Genomic DNA, 17,779 nt, shown 5'->3' with positions numbered 1-17,779 from the left:
TGAAGCAGCGATGAAGTTTCACATAGAAAGTAGCACCGCCTAATACTTGTTCATGCAGCCACAGCTGCTCCAAGAATCACAGAATTGCCGCTGCATGAGCTTCTGGTACTGCCTTGGCTTTGCCTTGTTTCAGAATTCAAACTGCTTTTCGGAAATTTCTTGGAAGCCAATACTCTTGTTTTTATGGCATGAAAACAAAAGGAATGTGCTATCCACACACCCCATTTTACTTCTTACACACCCTTTGTTAATTTCTGTTCGTTGTCTTCTTTAATTCATCCGATACGAGGGCCGAAAATTAGAGAAGTGTGTGAGAAGTAAAAAAGGTTGTGTGAATATCACACCTCAAACAAAAAATGGCAACATAAGGTTTTGTGCGCGGCAGCAGGTTGTTTAGAGAACAAGCAAACGTGACAACAAAGAAACAAATATTACATTGTGATCTATTTGTCACAGATTATACACGACTTCACCACGAGTTTCATTTATTTACAATCAGTATAAACACTTACATGTTACGTGCCACATCAGTGAGCATTCAAAATTTTTGCTCAAAATTTAGATAATAGTTAGTGGCCGCAAACCTACTCAATTACTCGTGGAAATGTAACAATCATATTTCATTACCAGATTCTCGTACCTCAACTTCTACGAAGCTTCATGGCCAGAAAGATGATGTTTTGCGGACAAGAACACATCAGGGGATCCAGATTCTGGCCCTATTCACAAAAAGTTACCTAGCAATTTTGACTTGCCAAAGGAAAATCAGTTTTTTACCCTATCCTTGAGAAAATAATTCAAAACAAAAGATGTGAAACTTTTTTTTTTACCAAGTTTAGAGATAGCATTTGGTGTTTTTCCCACTCTGATTTCACTTTTATGAATTTGAAGTTGGAATGAGTGAGAGTTCCAAAACAACGCTACATGCAATTATCAGTCAACTCATGTTACAACACGTGAATATATTTACTAATACTATAATCTAACCGTAAGATATATCAACTTTGTAGTTCATATATATTATAACACGTGAATTAGTAACATTACGTAACGGTGTGACTGTCACAATCAAATATTTTTTTTTTTGTATATATGGTTTGTGGGCCCCGAATGGGAGCGTAAAAAAGATTTGAGGATCCAATTGTGAATTAGTTTTACTTAAAACGAGTCCAAATCAATACACACATGCAAATAAAAAGATGGAGGAGAATAGAGAAGGATTATAAAGAGCAGGCAGGTACTAAAAGACTGCATATTCCTCATTCTTCATGTTTTCTCCACCCCTATACTGCACTTGAAAAACACAAGAATATAAGAGTTGAAAAAATAAATTCAACTCAAGAAATATACATACAGAAAATAGCTTCTGAGATTCATAAACTTCCTTGCTTGTTACCAAACTTTCATCAATCTTTTTACCCAAATGGCTCGAAACAAGGCCACTCAGAGGGCAGTAAAAGTATCAGCAGGAGCAGCAGCAATGGCAATTGCATGGGCAGTATTCATTAATCTTCTTATCATAACAGAAGTTGCCAGTGCAGATAGGCCTTTAAGAGACGAGATCATCAAGCCGGAAAAATCTGTCCAGAAAGATACACATGAATCATTTTTTGTGAAGGTGGTTAATTTTCTATGGCAGGCTGGAGGCTCTTCTTATCAGCCTGTTTGGCCTGTGAGTTCAATCTCTCTTTACACACCAAAAAAATCAAGAGACAGAAAGACAGATGTCTTTCATAATTATATATTTGATTTTTGCTATTGTGGTATTTTGAATTTTGACATGTATGGGTATGTATTTTGGTTGAGCAGGAGATGAAGTTTGATTGGAAAATTGTAGTAGGATCAATAGTTGGATTCTTTGGTGCTGCATTGGGTAGTGTTGGTGGTGTTGGTGGGGGAGGAATTTTTGTTCCAATGCTAGCCTTGATCGTTGGCTTCGATCCCAAGTCTTCCACCGCGATTTCCAAGTGTGAGTAATCACCTCTCAATCTTTTCTTTAACTGTTTGGGATTAAATTTAGACAGATTAATCAACTGTTTGGCATTGTTTTGGTGATGCAGGTATGATAATGGGAGCTGCTGGATCAACGGTGTACTTCAATTTGAGACTGAGGCACCCAACACTGGACATGCCCCTCATAGATTATGATCTGGCATTGCTTTTTCAGCCAATGCTCATGCTAGGGATCAGCATCGGAGTTGCCTTCAATGTCATGTTTGCCGATTGGATGGTTACAGTTCTCCTTATCATTCTCTTCTTAGGTATGCAGTAACATTCCGTACATCAATTCCTAACAGTTATATTTCCTTTGATTAATGAACTGATAAAATGGAATATGGACTCTGCTTCAAGAAAAGAAAATCCAGGTTTTCGATATATCTATGCATTCCCAATAGTCTTATTAGGTATTCTTCTGAGTTGTGGCAGGTACAGCAGCAAAAGCTTTGATGAAAGGCGTGGAAACATGGAAGAAGGAAACAATGATGAAGGAGGTAAGATATTTATTCATGTGAAATGATTTCCGCACATAACCCTTTTCTCCCTTTAACCTTTTAGCACCTTCCCTTTTTTCCTGGCCTTTGGATTGAATAAATCAAAGGCGAATCAAGGGACAAAAATAAAGAAAGGTGGAGAAGGAGAAAAAGGGTCTATGAAAATCACTTCCCTTTCCACTTAACTATTTAGAACTATCAATGAGCGTGTTCTTACCAACCTACTAACAAGGAATCTGATGTTTTACATGACTTTCAGGAAGCAGAAAAGCTGTTGGAATCGGAGTCCAAACCAGGCGGTGAGTGCTCATTCATCTCATCCGAACAACTAAAAGAGGACTCAGAAGAAAACTGATAATAATAAACAGTTATACAATATCTATATGTCAGCATATCTGTGAGAACAATGGTGCTAACTAATCTCCTTAGTTGCAGAGGGTTCTGGAGAAGACTACAAACCGCTACCTAGCAGTCCAGATTCATTGCAAGATGAGCAGGTGAGTCCCAATCATATCATTAGCACCTCCACACGCAGAGTACTCTGAGAAAACTCCTATCTGCAATTTTTCTAGTTTTTTTTGTTGTTGGGTTGAATATATGAACAATCTATCCAGGTACCAATAATGCGCAACATTTACTGGAAAGAGTTATCGATGCTCATGTATGTCTGGGTGGCTTTTCTTATTGTCCAGATTGTGAAGGTAAGTTAGTTAATTCTGATCACTACTAGCACTGTAGTCAAGAGCTAGTAGACCTTGGCTTTCTTAAACTACAAGATTCATCTTTCTAATTCCTCTGCCTTTGTTCCGAACGCACAATAACTTTTCACTTCCATTACTGAATGAAACTGTCTGAATCTTTATGCAGACATACACCAAAACTTGCTCCACCATGTTCTGGATCATGAATTCATTGCAGGTAACGATAAAAACCTTAGTAAGTTTGAGAATTTTCCTAAGAACCCGAAAAACATGCAATATCGATTTAACACTCATGTTTCCCGATGATGATCCAGCTCAACATTATAGTTTTATCATTGCATACACAGGTACCAATTGCAATTTCCGTAACACTCTTCGAAGCCATATGCTTATGCAAAGGCACCAGAGTGATTGCATCAAAAGGAAAGGAAATCACGAACTGGAAGTTGCACCAGATTTTTCTCTACTGCAGCTGTGGAATTGTAGCTGGTATGGTCGGTGGACTACTTGGGCTGGGAGGTGGTTTCATCTTGGGACCCCTTTTTCTTGAACTGGGTATTCCTCCTCAGGTATAGTTCGATGCAAGTAGTGAACCGCATACTTTTAACTTGTAGATTATGTTGTACTTCTTCGATGTGGGATTTTGGTCATTCACATCCACGGCTTGTACACTAACCACGTATCATCCATAACCTACATAACTGGGTATCATAACGGAAAATGTCACGAATGGAACCTCTCTGCTGCAACTGAAACAGGCGGAAAAATGAAACCAGATGATGAATTTTCATATCTTTTCCTTTTGCAGGTAGCAAGTGCTACATCCACCTTTGCAATGCTATTCTCATCCTCCATGTCAGTTGTACAGTATTATCTTCTCAACCGTTTCCCCGTCCCCTATGGTAAGCAAGCAATAATCTAACTTTAGAACTATATTGTACATGTTACATGTAATTAAGCTTATAGTTTGTATAAATACGGGGAAAATAAAACTAAATGTTTAAAGTTTACTCTGTGCTGCAGCTGCTTATTTTGTGTTAGTTGCAACAATTGCTGCATTTACTGGTCAGCATGTAGTGAGAAAGATAATTGCAGTCCTTGGGAGAGCATCCATTGTCATCTTCATTCTAGCTTTGACAATTTTTGTCAGCGCAATCAGCTTAGGTAATGGCTAGTCACCTGAATTATAACACGTATATTTATTAATACTGCCGAAAAGTACATACTCTCAACTCAGCGTAATTTTGTTTTGATGTATTTTTCAGGTGGGGTGGGCATAGCAAACATGGTTGAAAAGATGGAGAATCAAGAGTACATGGGATTTGAAAATTTCTGTAACCCGTCTTAAGTATATATGTTGTCTAATATGATTATCGCTGTGGAATTTCTCAAGCCCAAATAACGATATCCACAATTCAATCTACTTTTCATATATGTTGTGTATTTTCCATTAATTTTATGGCAAACATTGTTTGCTATTATGTACTGGATTTTTAGACAATTATTTGTTCCCATATTTTACAACTTTGCCTTTTTTATGAGAATGTCCAAAAATTACAAAGTTGTGACTCGTGACTGAATATTGGAGATTTTAGTAAAATCGAACAACCCTAAACATCCCCGGCCCAACCCAGTGGAAAAATTGTCAAGGCAACTACTACAAAAAAAAGCAACTGCAACACGGAGTGATTGACTTGGAGTTGAGGTTATTATGATATCGGATTATGTAGGTTACAAATAATATGACAATTAAAAAGACATGAAAAATTATTTCCCATAAATTCTTTTCTGCGTACAAAATGCAGCTCTAATGTATTTGGACAAAACTCAGATTTTCTAAATTTACAAACACCAAATTATAACTTCAATATGAAAAAGAAAAAAGAATGTTAATGTGAAGGTCATAAGTTCCAACCTTTTTGTAAGGCAAATGGTTAAGCAACATGCTCTAACTTGTCCATTACCGTTTTGGTTACGTAAACCTATCACATGCTCTAACCTTAAACCTATCACAAAGTACAATTTTGCTAACTTAATTTGTCTATTCCATTAGATATGCTCTAACTTGAAATGCCCATATCAAACATCAAACAATTTTTTTTTTAATTTTTTAAAAATAAAATTTAACAGATTAAAAGTAACATCTGTATAAGGCTACATCAACCTGTATAATTTAATCGTATTAAAATCAAACCAAAGCACCACCTTAATGCTGCTTCGCAGGGGTGCTGGGACATTTGAATTGATTTTCAGTAAGGCTAAAATTTATACGTTTAATATCAGCCTTTGTTTTTCTTGTTACTCATTGCTATGTATTGTTAAAAAAAAAATTGTATCACCTACTCATGAATTCAAAAGTTTTTTTTTTTTTTTTGAACAGGTGATATTATATGGGAAGGGAGTGAGTTTAGGCTCATGATGTGGTAGCAATAATGTGGTTCAAATAGTCTTTGACGATAATCGAACATAAAACCTTTCACTTGAATACTATTAGACCGTAATAGTAAATGATATGAATTCAAAAGTTATTTAGAAAAAACTAAATTAAAAATGTTTTAATAATTTTCATATAGTGACCTCAATAATGCCAAAATCTAGAAGTAGGGCAGACAAAACGTGCCTGTTCCCTCCAATTTGGGAACCCACAAACCCACTTACTTACCACTAAAAAGACTAATATAACCCTGTTCGCCAACGTTAATAAAATACCGATAAAGGCAAATCTTCTAATATTAACACGAAGGGCATCAGAGTAATTAAGTACTAATCGCAGGGCAAATTTACAACCCCATTTTCCCGCCCAGTCACACCCATCACTTGGAAAAATTAATAAATAGATTTGGGTGTCACACTAATTATCTCAAGCGCTTCTTCGTCTTCCCTCCTTTTTCTCTCTCCGCTGCCGGACTCTGGAGCCCTCTGTCTCTCTGCGGTTCTCTCTGAGAAGAAACCCTATCCCGTACGGTTCGAATTCCTACATTTCATGTAATTAATTTCAATTTTTTTTTGTTAGTTTTTCTATTTTGTTATTTTGATTTGGGTGAAAATTTCATTTCCACCGCTGTTTCTGGAATTTGAACCCTAGGGTTTGTGTTTTCCTGAAAGCTTACAAATTTATTTGCTATTAGGGTTTTCTATTCTGTTTTTATGTACTTAACGTTTGTTCTTCGCTTGTAGATTTTGAAATGGCGACGAAGAACGATCCCTCGGCAGATTCTCCGACTTCGGTACTCGAGGACGAGGTTTGCTTTCATTTCTTTTTGAATGGCGTTTGTTCCCACAGTTTTTCTGTTTGGGGATTTGTAATTTGGTGGATTTTGAAGGAAAATGTTTGAAGGAATGAGTAGAAAGACATGAAATGTTTCAAAATAAAGGATTTTGTGGAAAAAATTATGCATGTTTCTGTTTGTGTCTATCTCTGTCTTTCACATATATTTCGAATTAAATACAAGTTAATAGTAGAGGAAATTTTCAGTTTTCGTTTGCTTGCAAAATCGATGTTTTTGCAGGCATGCTCAATCTTTTGTTTCTGTGAAATGCGGTGTTTCATGCTCTCCGCGGGTTTCTATGCGCCTAAGTAGATAGCTTTATTGTGTGGTTTATGTGGAACTTCATAAATCAGTCTCAATTTGTTTTAGTCTACGAGTAATATTACATTTCTAATTAACCCCAAATTATTGTTTGTTGGTTGAATAATTTTGTTGCATTTGAATCATGTTTAAGGATGCATGTGAGGCAAAGATTGATGTCAAGTTGACTGAGGTGGAGGAGAAATTGCTTAAAGAACGGGTTAAGGAAGAGGAGTCAGAAACGGGAAGGGAACCAGAGCAGTTACCCGACCTGAATGACACTCAGTATAACAAGTTGGATGAGCTCCTAACACAAACTCAGCTTTACTCACAGTTTTTGCTGGAGAAAATGGATAACATCACACTTGTACCGTCCCTTACACTTCTCTTGAATGGTTAATTTCTTCTTTTTACTGATTAAGTTATAAAATGAAATGTTTTGCTAGATTGGAGCCAATCAACCGAGTGAAACTGTTGAGGAAAAGAATGTTGAGGAGAAGAAAGGTCGTGGTAGGAAAAGAAAAGCAGTTGCAAATTTTGATAATGTAAGAAAGTCTATGCTTCCCTTACTTTTCTTAAATGAGATATTTGTGTGTTTGGTTGGTAGATCATAGTTATACATGGATATTCCTGTTTAGGGGTTTAAAATCAGATTAATCTGATTTTTTCAAATTAATATTGAGGTTTTTTAGTGGTCTGACTGCTCTTATCTCCTGTACCAAGTGGATTATTTGATATTTATGACGTAAGTATTCTTGCGATATTTTGGGGAAGTCTTATGACTTTTAACTTTTCCATCCCTTTAGAAGAAGTTTGTGTCTTTATTTGATATTTTTATACGCTCATCAAGTTCCTTATCTTTGTTGAATTCTTGTATCCTGACATCTTGACCTTTATAATTATCATTTCCGTAGAGGAAGGCCAAGAAGGCAGTTGAAGCTATGCTTACAAGATCTAAAGAGGGTGTGAAAACTGAAGATGAGAACCTCACTGAAGAAGAAAGAATTGAGAAAGAGCAAAAGGAACTTGTACCTCTGTTGACTGGTGGAAAATTGAAGTCTTATCAAATCAAAGGTGTAAAGTGGTTGATCTCATTATGGCAAAATGGGCTAAATGGGATCCTTGCGGATCAAATGGGACTTGGAAAAACCATCCAGACCATTGGTTTTCTTGCTCATCTAAAAGGGAATGGAATGGATGGGCCCTACTTAGTGATTGCTCCTCTTTCTACTCTTGCGAATTGGGTAAATGAAATTTCAAGGTAAATTGTTTATATACTTTTTGGTTAACTGATCTGAATTTTGTTTCATCCTATGATCTTCCAACTTTAATTCCTTGTTTAACTTCTTTCTACCTGAAATAGGTTCACGCCTTCAATAAATGCTATTGTCTACCATGGTGACAAGAAACAAAGGGATGAGATACGAAGGAAGCACATGCCTCGACAAATTGGCCCTAAGTTCCCTATAATTGTTACTTCATATGAAGTTGCAATGGCTGATGCAAGAAAATGTTTGAGACATTACAATTGGAAATATCTTGTGGTTGACGAAGTGAGTAATCTAACTGGTCCTATAGATACAGTTTCCCTTTCAAACCATATTACTATATAGCATGTATGTTGAACTTTTATGCATGTTTTTATTAAAGGGACACAGATTGAAGAACTCAAAGTGCAAACTACTGCGGGAATTGAAACTATTACATGTAGACAATAAGATTCTGTTGACTGGGACGCCTCTACAGAATAATCTGGCAGAGCTTTGGTCATTATTGAATTTCATTTTGCCTGATATATTCTCATCCCATGAAGAATTTGAGTCATGGTAAGTATGGTTTTCTGATTAATTATTGTTTCTTCAGTTTGATGCTTGTTAGCTTGCAAACTCGTTCTAGTGAGGTGAACATCCCCACTAGTAGTCTGGTTGAGAAGTTCCTGCACCAGAATCTCCATTATGCAACTGAAGTACCATTGCATATTTATAACTAGAGGAACTGAGCTTCTAGCCTACTAATGTATTAGATTTTGGAAATCCTGTGATGAAGGTTAGCTGTTTAAGAACCATACTTTATGTCAATACGTTTTACCACTTCGTATTATGGTCTAGTGGTATTCCTCTTCACTTGTAAGTGAGAGGTCTTAGGTTTGAATCTAGTGTATATACATCGTTGTATAAAAAAAAGTCCATGACATGTTAAGTAACTTTTGTGGAAAACTATGAAGTTTCTGTGTGGCTAGATTGTGTTAGTCTGTTGGATGAAAACATTACAGCAGATAATGGTTCCAGTATTGTTTGACCAGATTAATTAGCTTATTACAATCATGTTGTCAGGTTTGATTTAGCAGGAAAGTGCAGTAATGAGGCAATGAAGGAAGAATTGGAAGAGAAGAGAAGGGCTCAAGTATGTGTTCTTCCAAATATTGTGGCTTAAAAGTTTACACATATTTGAATTGTGTAATGTTGAATATGGTTTTCCAATTCTCTGCAGATGGTTGCAAAACTCCATGCCATCTTGCGTCCTTTTCTTCTTCGAAGAATGAAGTCTGATGTTGAGCACATGCTTCCTAGGAAAAAGGAAATCATATTATATGCATCCATGACAGATCATCAAAAACATTTTCAAGATCTTTTGATCAATAAGACATTGGAGAATTATTTACTTGAGAGGGGAGATCATGGTATGATATGTCTTTACGGTGAAAACATTGGACTCTAAATTCCTTTTTGTAAGAAATCTTGGGTCTTACTGTAACTAAAGACACTTAAGGAGGTGGATCATTGGTGGGGCATGTATTTTTCCATGGTTTTAGGATTTATGATAGACTGGCTATTTGAATCTGTTTTTTCACTGGTATCACATTTTATTGTGTCCCTGTTTTATGGGTCTTAACCTTAAGCAGGATATTGGACGAAGGTATTACTATGTAAACTTTGGCATGTTATTGAAATGTGATGGTTGGCTTGGTTAGTTGTCTTTTGCTGTATCCTATTGTGCTGCAATCTGTGTTATTTAACAATTATTAAACTTGCAGTTTGCGGTATGAAAGGAAAGCTTAACAATCTGATGGTCCAACTTCGGAAGAACTGCAATCATCCTGACCTTTTGGAGTCGGCATTTGATGGCTCATGTACTTTGCCTTAAACTGATTCAGTGTTGTCATATAAATAGGTGATATACCTATGCTTATGCAGTTCTTTTTTCTTGACAGATTACTACCCACCTGTTGAACAGATTGTTGAACAGTGTGGAAAATTTAGTTTGCTGGACAGACTGTTAAAGCACCTGTTTGCCCGCAAACACAAAGTATGTCTACTAATTATTTTCGGATTGTTTTTTTGTTTGTTACTGGGTTGCTAATATCTTGAATTTGTATTCAGGTTCTTATCTTTTCTCAGTGGACTAAGATTTTGGATATTATGGAGTACTATTTTAGTGAGAAAGGATGTGAAGTTTGTAGAATTGATGGCAATGTGAAACTTGAAGAACGGAGAAGTCAGGTCTGTGGTTGGTTTGAATCAGAAGTCTTAATTTTTCATTTGAAATTTTCGAAGTTTAGTAGATGCATGCGATCTCTTTCTTTGGCCACATTAAAACTTGAATTATTTTTCCGCAATGTAGCAATCCTTGTTTTCTTGGACTTCCGCAATGTAACATAATCATTTAATCAAAGCATAACTGCCGAAATAAACATGATTATACCATCTGAAATCTTTCTTGGCAGTGAAAACCTCTGGCATTTAAAACCTTCAGTTCGTGCCGTAGATTAGTGTTCTGACAATATGTAGATTTGGGAGTTTATTTTCTCATAGCATGACTTGTTTTCTTACTCAAATTTGGATTTACCATCCTTTTGGGTTCAGCACTTACTTTTGAACAACTATTGTTTAATTATAACTATTCTATTTCTGAAAGCAGATTGCAGCGTTCAACGATGTGGACAGCAATTATAGAATTTTTCTTCTAAGCACCAGAGCTGGTGGACTGGGTATCAACCTTACTGCAGCTGACACTTGTATACTGTACGACAGTGATTGGGTATATAATTCCTCTCTGTTTAATTCTTTCTTCTAGTCTTCTTCTGGAACTAAGGATTCATGAATGATTGATTTCATTTGATATATTGCATGTGCATATCAGAACCCTCAAATGGATTTGCAAGCCATGGATAGATGCCACAGGATTGGTCAAACAAAGCCTGTTCATGTTTACAGGTTGGCGACGGCACAATCTGTAGAGGTAAGTAGGTGATGATTGCAGCTTTTTATACGGAACTGGGTATATTTTATTCTTATATTGTTAAAAATTTCTGAGAAAATATTAATTAACAGGGTCGGATTCTGAAAAGAGCTTTTAGCAAGTTGAAGCTTGAACATGTGGTGATTGGGAAAGGGCAGTTTCATCAAGAAAAAGCGAAGAGTAGTACTGATGTCTCAGAGGTTGGTTGCTGTTCTTTGTTGGTTATGTTGAACTGAATTAGAAAATCATGCTTGATAGTCTGATGTGTTTATGCAGAAATCATTGTAGCTCTTTTCTGTTTGATCTTGTTCATAATCCTATGGGACACGATATTCACTATATTACTCTTACTCTCAAAAATCAATTTTGCGAGTCTGAATTGTCTGGCAGTGGATGTGACTCATTTCATGACTAGTGCATTAAGCTTTGACTTATTATATCAGTTGGGTTTATCATGCTGACGCTGGTTTGTGCGTTCTGTTAAATCTTTCTTAGGAAGAGGATCTTATAGCTTTGCTAAGAGAGGAAGAATCTGCTGAAGACAAGATGATACAGACAGTTATCAGTGACAAAGATTTGGAGAGGGTGTTGGATCGCAGTGATCTAGTGTGCAGTCCTGCTGATCATGATGAAGAGAAGGCCAATGGTGTTGCCAATGTTCTTCCCCTCAAGGGCCCTGGCTGGGAGGTGGTGCTACCCACTGCAGGTGGAGGCATGCTCTCCACCCTCAATAGCTAAATTTAACGGTATTCGGATGTTGAACTTGGTAGGGGTAGTGGGTTTATTCAAGTCCAATGATTTTGGATGTTTTTGAGTTAGGCCTAATTGAGTATGGAAAAACTAACCCCCGATGGAGGGGCTCGATTATTTTGTATATGTTTGAATCGAGCTCCATTTTGCCATTTGAATATCCAAGTTCGATTCCAAGACACACTTGTTGAAGTGTAATTTTAATGCAAAAGGCACAGCTATTTCAAGTTATTAGGTGTTTAACGAATGGATGTTTTTTCTTTGTTTTTGTTTTGTTATGAATATGCACTGATATAAATTCAATATTTCAAATATTAAATGGTTTTTATAATTAGAAAAAAAAATTGAAAATTGGCTAAAAGGTTCCATTGCCGGGAATTTGAACTGGGTTTTCTGGGTGAAAGCCAGATATCCTAATCGGTGAGGAAACACCGTGTGCCTACTGCAACTGCAAGTCTTACCAAATTCGTTTGCTGGAGATAAATCTTGGGTGTTTCCTATGCCCAACACTAAAGGGGGTCGACAACCATGAGTATTTGTAGCTGTTTAAAAAGGGAGATAGAGAGTTCACAATGACCTTCGAAATGATCGATGTCTTTCGAGATAAGACCTGGTGGGATCATGGGATTTTGAGTTACACTGCATTGGGTGTTTCATTTAGACTGTTTTCACAATGTTGGATCTTTTGATATAATGTTTTCACAATGTTTTCAAATTTTTTCTCTCTTCCACACTGCCTTCGGTGCATTAAATGTCTCAAGTCATTGTTCATATAAAACATTATATCAATTTGTGCAGTGAATCACATTCATGTTTTATGAAGAAATAACTGGATGGAATCAACTTATATTAACATATGTTCATGGCTTCGAATTCATCTTTAGTTAAAAATGAAATCAGTTACACATGTTCATCATAATTGAAAAGCAAATCATAATAAACATTGAAAAGAAAATAGATAAACAAAGGTTCGAAAGAAAGAAACTAGAAAACTCCTGCAGCTTCACTTGAATGGACGAATGAATGTCTAAATGGTTGAATGTGTAAGGCACGACTGGGTTGATGAAAGATGCTGGAAAAATATGATGGGAATTGCAGGGAATTGTGTATAGAACGCGGCAAAGTGGTTAGGTTATGATAGAGGGTGCATTTGTAGAGTAAATTATGGTTTATCATGTGTTATAATTTGATTTGGATATTGTGAAGTCTAGACTTTAGTATTTTGGATTTTCTTGTCAATATACCATATATCTACCACACATGTTCTATTTAGTCTTTAGAATACACTATCATTGAGGCATCATGACGCTAGAAATCAATGTTCAAGGGGTTGGCTCATTACTTCAAAGGTTTTTTCATGCATATGCATTTTACGTTTAAATTCCTATTACATTCTGTCTTGTGTGGTTGTCTTGTCAAAATTGTTTGCTGTTTATTCGTGAACTGGGTACGCAATTTAAGACATCTCACATGGGCTGACTGACATCTTTTATACGGAAATAGGCTTTTCACCCTTGATCTGTTCATATTACTTTTCACCCTTGATATGTTCAGATTATTTTTCCCTTTGACAAGTGTCATTTTGTCCTTATTGGTTAAAAACAAACAAGCCATAAAGTTAAAAGGATCATAGGTGTATTGGTTTGGTTTTAGTTTTCACAGAAAGTGAGAGAGTGCAATTAAGCCTTAAGCTTCATGTCTTCCTCATTTATGAAACCTTAGCTGCCAAACCTTTTTCCAAACAAAAAATTCGTAAAACTCCTCTTATCATTGATAAATAGGTTTGCATTGTCCATGGGCTAGTTTTTAAGTTTCAAATCTTCATATAGACTTAGGTTGGATTCACTCAGTTTTTCTTCTTCAACTGTTCGACAGGAGGAACTGACTTATCATGCTTTGAATCCATATTACATATGATCTTCATCATCATGTCATATTACATAAATCGTGTTTGGTCTTGTTTCCACATGGAGATGAGCTCAAGGTTGGAGTTGCCCTCTTGTGAAGATTGAAGACTTCTCCGGCTACGTGCAAAGTAAGGTTGCACAAAGGTATAAAACTGCTCCATAAAACAGATATAGGATTTGAGCTTGTGGTGGTACTTTGTATTAATCTTATTTTCACTAGTGGATTGGACTCCGTGGATTCCCTAGTTTTTAACTCAGTTAGAGTTTTTTCTGGTCAAAGCTTCTTGTGTTCTTTCTTGCTTAAACTTATCCACATATCTAGATTATTAACTTATGTTACATGCATTGCGTGGTTTGTTATTGATATGTGTTTGTGCTCAAGTTTATATTGCTTAATTATGAATTAAGAACCATGTTGCTGTTGACTAGGTTAACTTGTAGTAAACTAAGTTTATTCCTTGGATTTGTGTTTTTATATCTAACGAATTTTTATTATTTTGATTAGTTTGTTAGACTAGTCGATCTAGTATATTTTACCTCATAATCGCAGAATTTTCCGTCTGGTACCAATTTCAGATATAGGTAAAAGTAGAAATGAGTGTTTGGGTTGAGGTAGGACTTTAGGGAATCAGTTAGAGAGTGTTTAAAGTTGATTAGGACTCTTCTTTTCAGATGGAGATAAGATAAGATAATGTGCACAACAACTGCCTTATCTTTTTTATAGTATTCACTCTTCAACGCTAACTAGGACTCCTTCCTTGCGATATTCCTTGTCTTCCAAGCCTCATCTTCAAATCCTCCAGAATTTATGCATAAATCTACACTATATTAAGCTCCAAAACATCTACCTCCTTCTTGCCAACGCCTGCCAATAAACTTTGCTCCATGTTGCTCTTTTTAACCTCAAATTGTCAACCATGCCAAATCAGACCTACAATAAAACAAAATAATATACACTATTACTAATGGAAGTTAACTAAGTAAATATAAAGAAATAAAATAACAAAATCGCATACATATGCTTTTATCATAACATAAATGAACTACTTTTAGAAAGGTGTTTTTTTTAGAAAGTAAAATCAGAAACAACTTGAAACGTTGTCTGCATTTGTACTATGATATCAAATCCATGTCTAGCCTTTCATTATAACTTTATTACTCGGGGAGTAATATACAATTATCATAACAATTATAGTTCTAGCAATAACTTAAAGCTGTTTTTCTTTGCCTTTGTGAAAGCAAATACTAGAAAGAATAAGAGAAAAAACATCAACAAAACAGAAGTTGTGAAATTATTTTTCTTCAAATATGTCAAAATCCTAAGATTGTTTATCGTTTTGAATTTTTGTGCAACATTATTTTCTCCCTGGTCAAATCACATATTTGAATTCACTAATCCCATAAAAGGCATAGGTTCCACTGTTGTATTGAGATCTGCACATCATGAGATAGGATCATGTCAGTGATATTATCTCCGTAATTCTTCTAGTTAACTCAGCTTCTAAATTTTGCTTTGTTGATTTTTAATCTGTGTTTTTCTTTTAATATAACAAAAGGGGGCTGGGAATCAAACACTCACAAATTTAGTAGCTCCAGAGCAAATACATTTTCCGCTTGTTATATCATTTTGCATGCACCTGTGTTTTCTTGGTCCCCCACGTATAGAATTGCATTGTTCCTTTTTTTCTTCAAACACGGCTCAAGGTCTAGTATGATGAACTAGGGAAGAAGAAAAGCAATAAATAGAATGAAAAAGCCAAGTGCTGTTGGTGGCATACATATGACATGATTGCTCTAAAGTAATGAGTACATGACCCCAAGCATGTCAAATTTATGCAAGATTTACTTTTTTGTATTAGAAGACGATGAGTAACAACAGTGCAACAAATAATTGTTGTCGAATATTGCTTTTGTTTCTTTGTTGTTACAGTTGAAATTCATATCATATATTGCTTTAGTGTTGCCTTGGATATAAGAGATTGTTCCGTGAAGCTGTATTCGATTCTATCATTCTAACTTTGGAAAGAGATTATGTGTATATAGCTCGTTTTCTTTTAGCAGTTGGTGCTGGTTGGAGTTTGCATTTTGTTAGAGGATTCAAATTAAACAGGAATTCTAGCAGTGGTTATGGAATAGGATCTCAACGAATTTGAGGAAGTAGAATAGAAGAATTTGGATCAAAAAATCTCAAGGAATATCCCTCTGCAATCTTCCATATATTGCGGGCACTCACTCTGAGCATGTGAGCTCACACATTTCTAAATTCAATCTCAGTCATCCATTACATCTTACTCTGAGATTAAGACACTTGTCCAATGTTAAGCCCTATGAGACTTAACCAACACATTACATTTTAACACATAAACGCAACCTATGAGCTGAGGCATAACACAAATGTAAACTTATAATCTTCACTAATTAGTTCATCAATTTCCACACTAGCACTCCCTTTTAAATTATGGACTGATTTCACTCCAAGAGGATCTTTAAAATATGTGTATTGCTTCCTCACCAACGCCTTTGTAAAAATGTCAACAACTTTCTTTTTTGTAGGACATTGAATCAAGTCAATCACTCCTTGATGAAATGATACCTTATGTTGATATGCTTGGTTTTCTGGTGAAATATGATATTTTTAGTGATAGCAATAGTTGAAGTGTTGTCACAGTTCAATGGTGTTGCAACATATTGCACTTCACCAAAATCTTCCAACACAAATCTTAACCAAGTGGCTTGTGCAGTTACCTCCGATGCACTTATATACTCTGCTTCAGCTGTGGATAAAGCAACACATTATTGTTTGACAAAAGCCCAAGAAAGAAACCACTGCCAAATGTAAAAGCATAACCGGATGTGCTCTTCATATCTTTTTCTGAACCACTCCAATCACTATCACAAAAGCCTATTATAATTGCCTTTTTTCCTTTCTTGTACTCTAAACCAAAATTTAGAGTTCCTTGGACATATCTAAGTACCTTATTTGCTATCCTATAGTGCCTGTTAGAAGGACAATGCATGAACCTTGCTAACAAACATGCAACATACATTATATCAGGCTTTGTTGCTATGAGATATAACAAGCTTCCCACAATTTTCCTGTATTAAGCTTCATCTGTAACTCTACTATCATCATCCTTTCTTAGTTTGTCATTTGGTACAAATGGGATGCTCACAAGTTTACAATCCTGAAGCCTAAACTTCTTTAATAGAGTTGAGGCATACTTTCTCTGATGTATGAAGATACAATCTTTAGTTTGCATAACCCCCATTCCCAGAAAATGGTGCAATAAGCCCAAATCTGTCATTTCAAACTTGTGCATCATATCAATCTAGAATTCCTCCATTAGCTTATGAGAACTTCCAATATAGACTATATCATCAACATATATAGACATAATGATCAAATCTGAGTTTCCTTTACACTTAGTATATAATGTTGCCTCACTGGTACTTCTTTTGAAATCACACCACGCAATATAGGAATCTATCTCTCCATACAAGGCTCTAAGTGCATGCTTCAAACCATACAAAGCCTTGTGTAATTTGTACACCTTATCATCCTTTCCTTGCACAATGATGTCACATCCAATTGAAACAGCTTCTAATTGTTCTTTGCAACCAGTGCAATAAGGGTTCTTATGGTATCCAACCTTGCCACGGATGCAAAAGTTTAATTATAGTCTATCCCAGGCTTTTGTGCGTAGCCTTTTGCAACTAGCCTAGCCTTATTCTTTTGAACCGAGCCATCTAAGTTTAACTTAGTTTTATACACCAATTTTACCCCAATCACTAGCTTATCAAATGCTCTCCTTACCAATTCCTATGTCTGGTTCTTCTCAATCATGTTCATTTCATCTTTCATTGCCTTTTTTCATGCCTCATCTTGTGCAGCTTCATTAAAATCTTCGGGTTCAACAATGCACAAATGACATTTCTCATAAATCTTACTTAAGTTCCTGTACCTCAGTGGAGTATGATCATACTAAGATGAAGAACTTGAACTGCTTGCTTCACCAGATATAGTAGTTGGAGAGTCTTTAATTTGGACTTAAGAACATCCATATACAACATCATCATTAACTCCATTCATTTCCAAAATTCATTTGTATATAGTGGAATGC

General features: G+C 35.8%; 2 protein-coding genes across 5 annotated transcripts; both read left to right on the top strand.

Moving 5' to 3' along the window:
* The first annotated feature begins 1,196 nt into the window (after positions 1-1,196).
* LOC126601247 (sulfite exporter TauE/SafE family protein 3-like) lies at positions 1,197-4,717 on the top strand. 2 transcript variants are annotated; one of them, XM_050267932.1, is made up of 12 exons: positions 1,197-1,672; positions 1,810-1,969; positions 2,061-2,261; positions 2,428-2,492; positions 2,752-2,791; positions 2,922-2,989; positions 3,107-3,193; positions 3,360-3,410; positions 3,541-3,762; positions 4,002-4,095; positions 4,217-4,357; positions 4,459-4,717. In XM_050267932.1, exons 1-12 carry the CDS (start codon positions 1,424-1,426, stop codon positions 4,539-4,541), a joined length of 1,461 nt encoding a protein of 486 aa, XP_050123889.1. In that variant the 5' UTR covers positions 1,197-1,423; the 3' UTR covers positions 4,542-4,717. The 2 variants fall into 2 exon arrangements, with proteins under 2 accessions (XP_050123889.1, XP_050123890.1); XM_050267933.1 differs by having other exon boundaries at positions 1,198-1,672; positions 2,928-2,989.
* Positions 4,718-6,026: 1,309 nt separating this feature from the next.
* On the top strand, positions 6,027-11,982 carry LOC126606003 (ATP-dependent DNA helicase DDM1-like). Of its 3 annotated transcripts, none has more exons than XM_050273462.1 (16): positions 6,027-6,152; positions 6,371-6,435; positions 6,917-7,129; positions 7,209-7,307; positions 7,677-8,023; positions 8,126-8,315; positions 8,413-8,588; positions 9,096-9,165; positions 9,253-9,442; positions 9,797-9,892; positions 9,974-10,068; positions 10,143-10,262; positions 10,681-10,800; positions 10,903-11,001; positions 11,094-11,201; positions 11,497-11,982. In XM_050273462.1, exons 2-16 carry the CDS (start codon positions 6,379-6,381, stop codon positions 11,737-11,739), a joined length of 2,223 nt encoding a protein of 740 aa, XP_050129419.1. In that variant the 5' UTR covers positions 6,027-6,152; positions 6,371-6,378; the 3' UTR covers positions 11,740-11,982. The 3 variants fall into 3 exon arrangements, with proteins under 3 accessions (XP_050129419.1, XP_050129420.1, XP_050129421.1); XM_050273463.1 differs by having other exon boundaries at positions 6,063-6,178; XM_050273464.1 differs by having other exon boundaries at positions 6,066-6,157.
* Positions 11,983-17,779: the final 5,797 nt, after the last annotated feature.

Source organism: Malus sylvestris, chromosome 15 (genome assembly GCF_916048215.2).
Source record: "Malus sylvestris chromosome 15, drMalSylv7.2, whole genome shotgun sequence".
NCBI lineage: Eukaryota > Viridiplantae > Streptophyta > Magnoliopsida > Rosales > Rosaceae > Malus > Malus sylvestris.
Note: the sequence above shows the minus strand (reverse complement) of the source record. Positions and strands in the feature narration are given on the sequence as shown.

What these genes read in the sequence shown, in the direction of transcription:
- LOC126601247 (XM_050267932.1), top strand. Translation starts at nt 1,424, where the DNA reads ATGGCTCGAAACAAGGCCACTCAGAGGGCAGTAAAAGTATCAGCAGGA. An exon ending in CTTATCAGCCTGTTTGGCCT is followed by an intron (nt 1,673 to 1,809) that starts GTGAGTTCAATC and finishes TTGGTTGAGCAG; the next exon opens with GAGATGAAGTTTGATTGGAA. An exon ending in AACTGGGTATTCCTCCTCAG is followed by an intron (nt 3,763 to 4,001) that starts GTATAGTTCGAT and finishes TTCCTTTTGCAG; the next exon opens with GTAGCAAGTGCTACATCCAC.
- LOC126606003 (XM_050273462.1), top strand. Translation starts at nt 6,379, where the DNA reads ATGGCGACGAAGAACGATCCCTCGGCAGATTCTCCGACTTCGGTACTC. An exon ending in TTGAAGAACGGAGAAGTCAG is followed by an intron (nt 10,263 to 10,680) that starts GTCTGTGGTTGG and finishes TTCTGAAAGCAG; the next exon opens with ATTGCAGCGTTCAACGATGT. An exon ending in TACTGTACGACAGTGATTGG is followed by an intron (nt 10,801 to 10,902) that starts GTATATAATTCC and finishes TGTGCATATCAG; the next exon opens with AACCCTCAAATGGATTTGCA.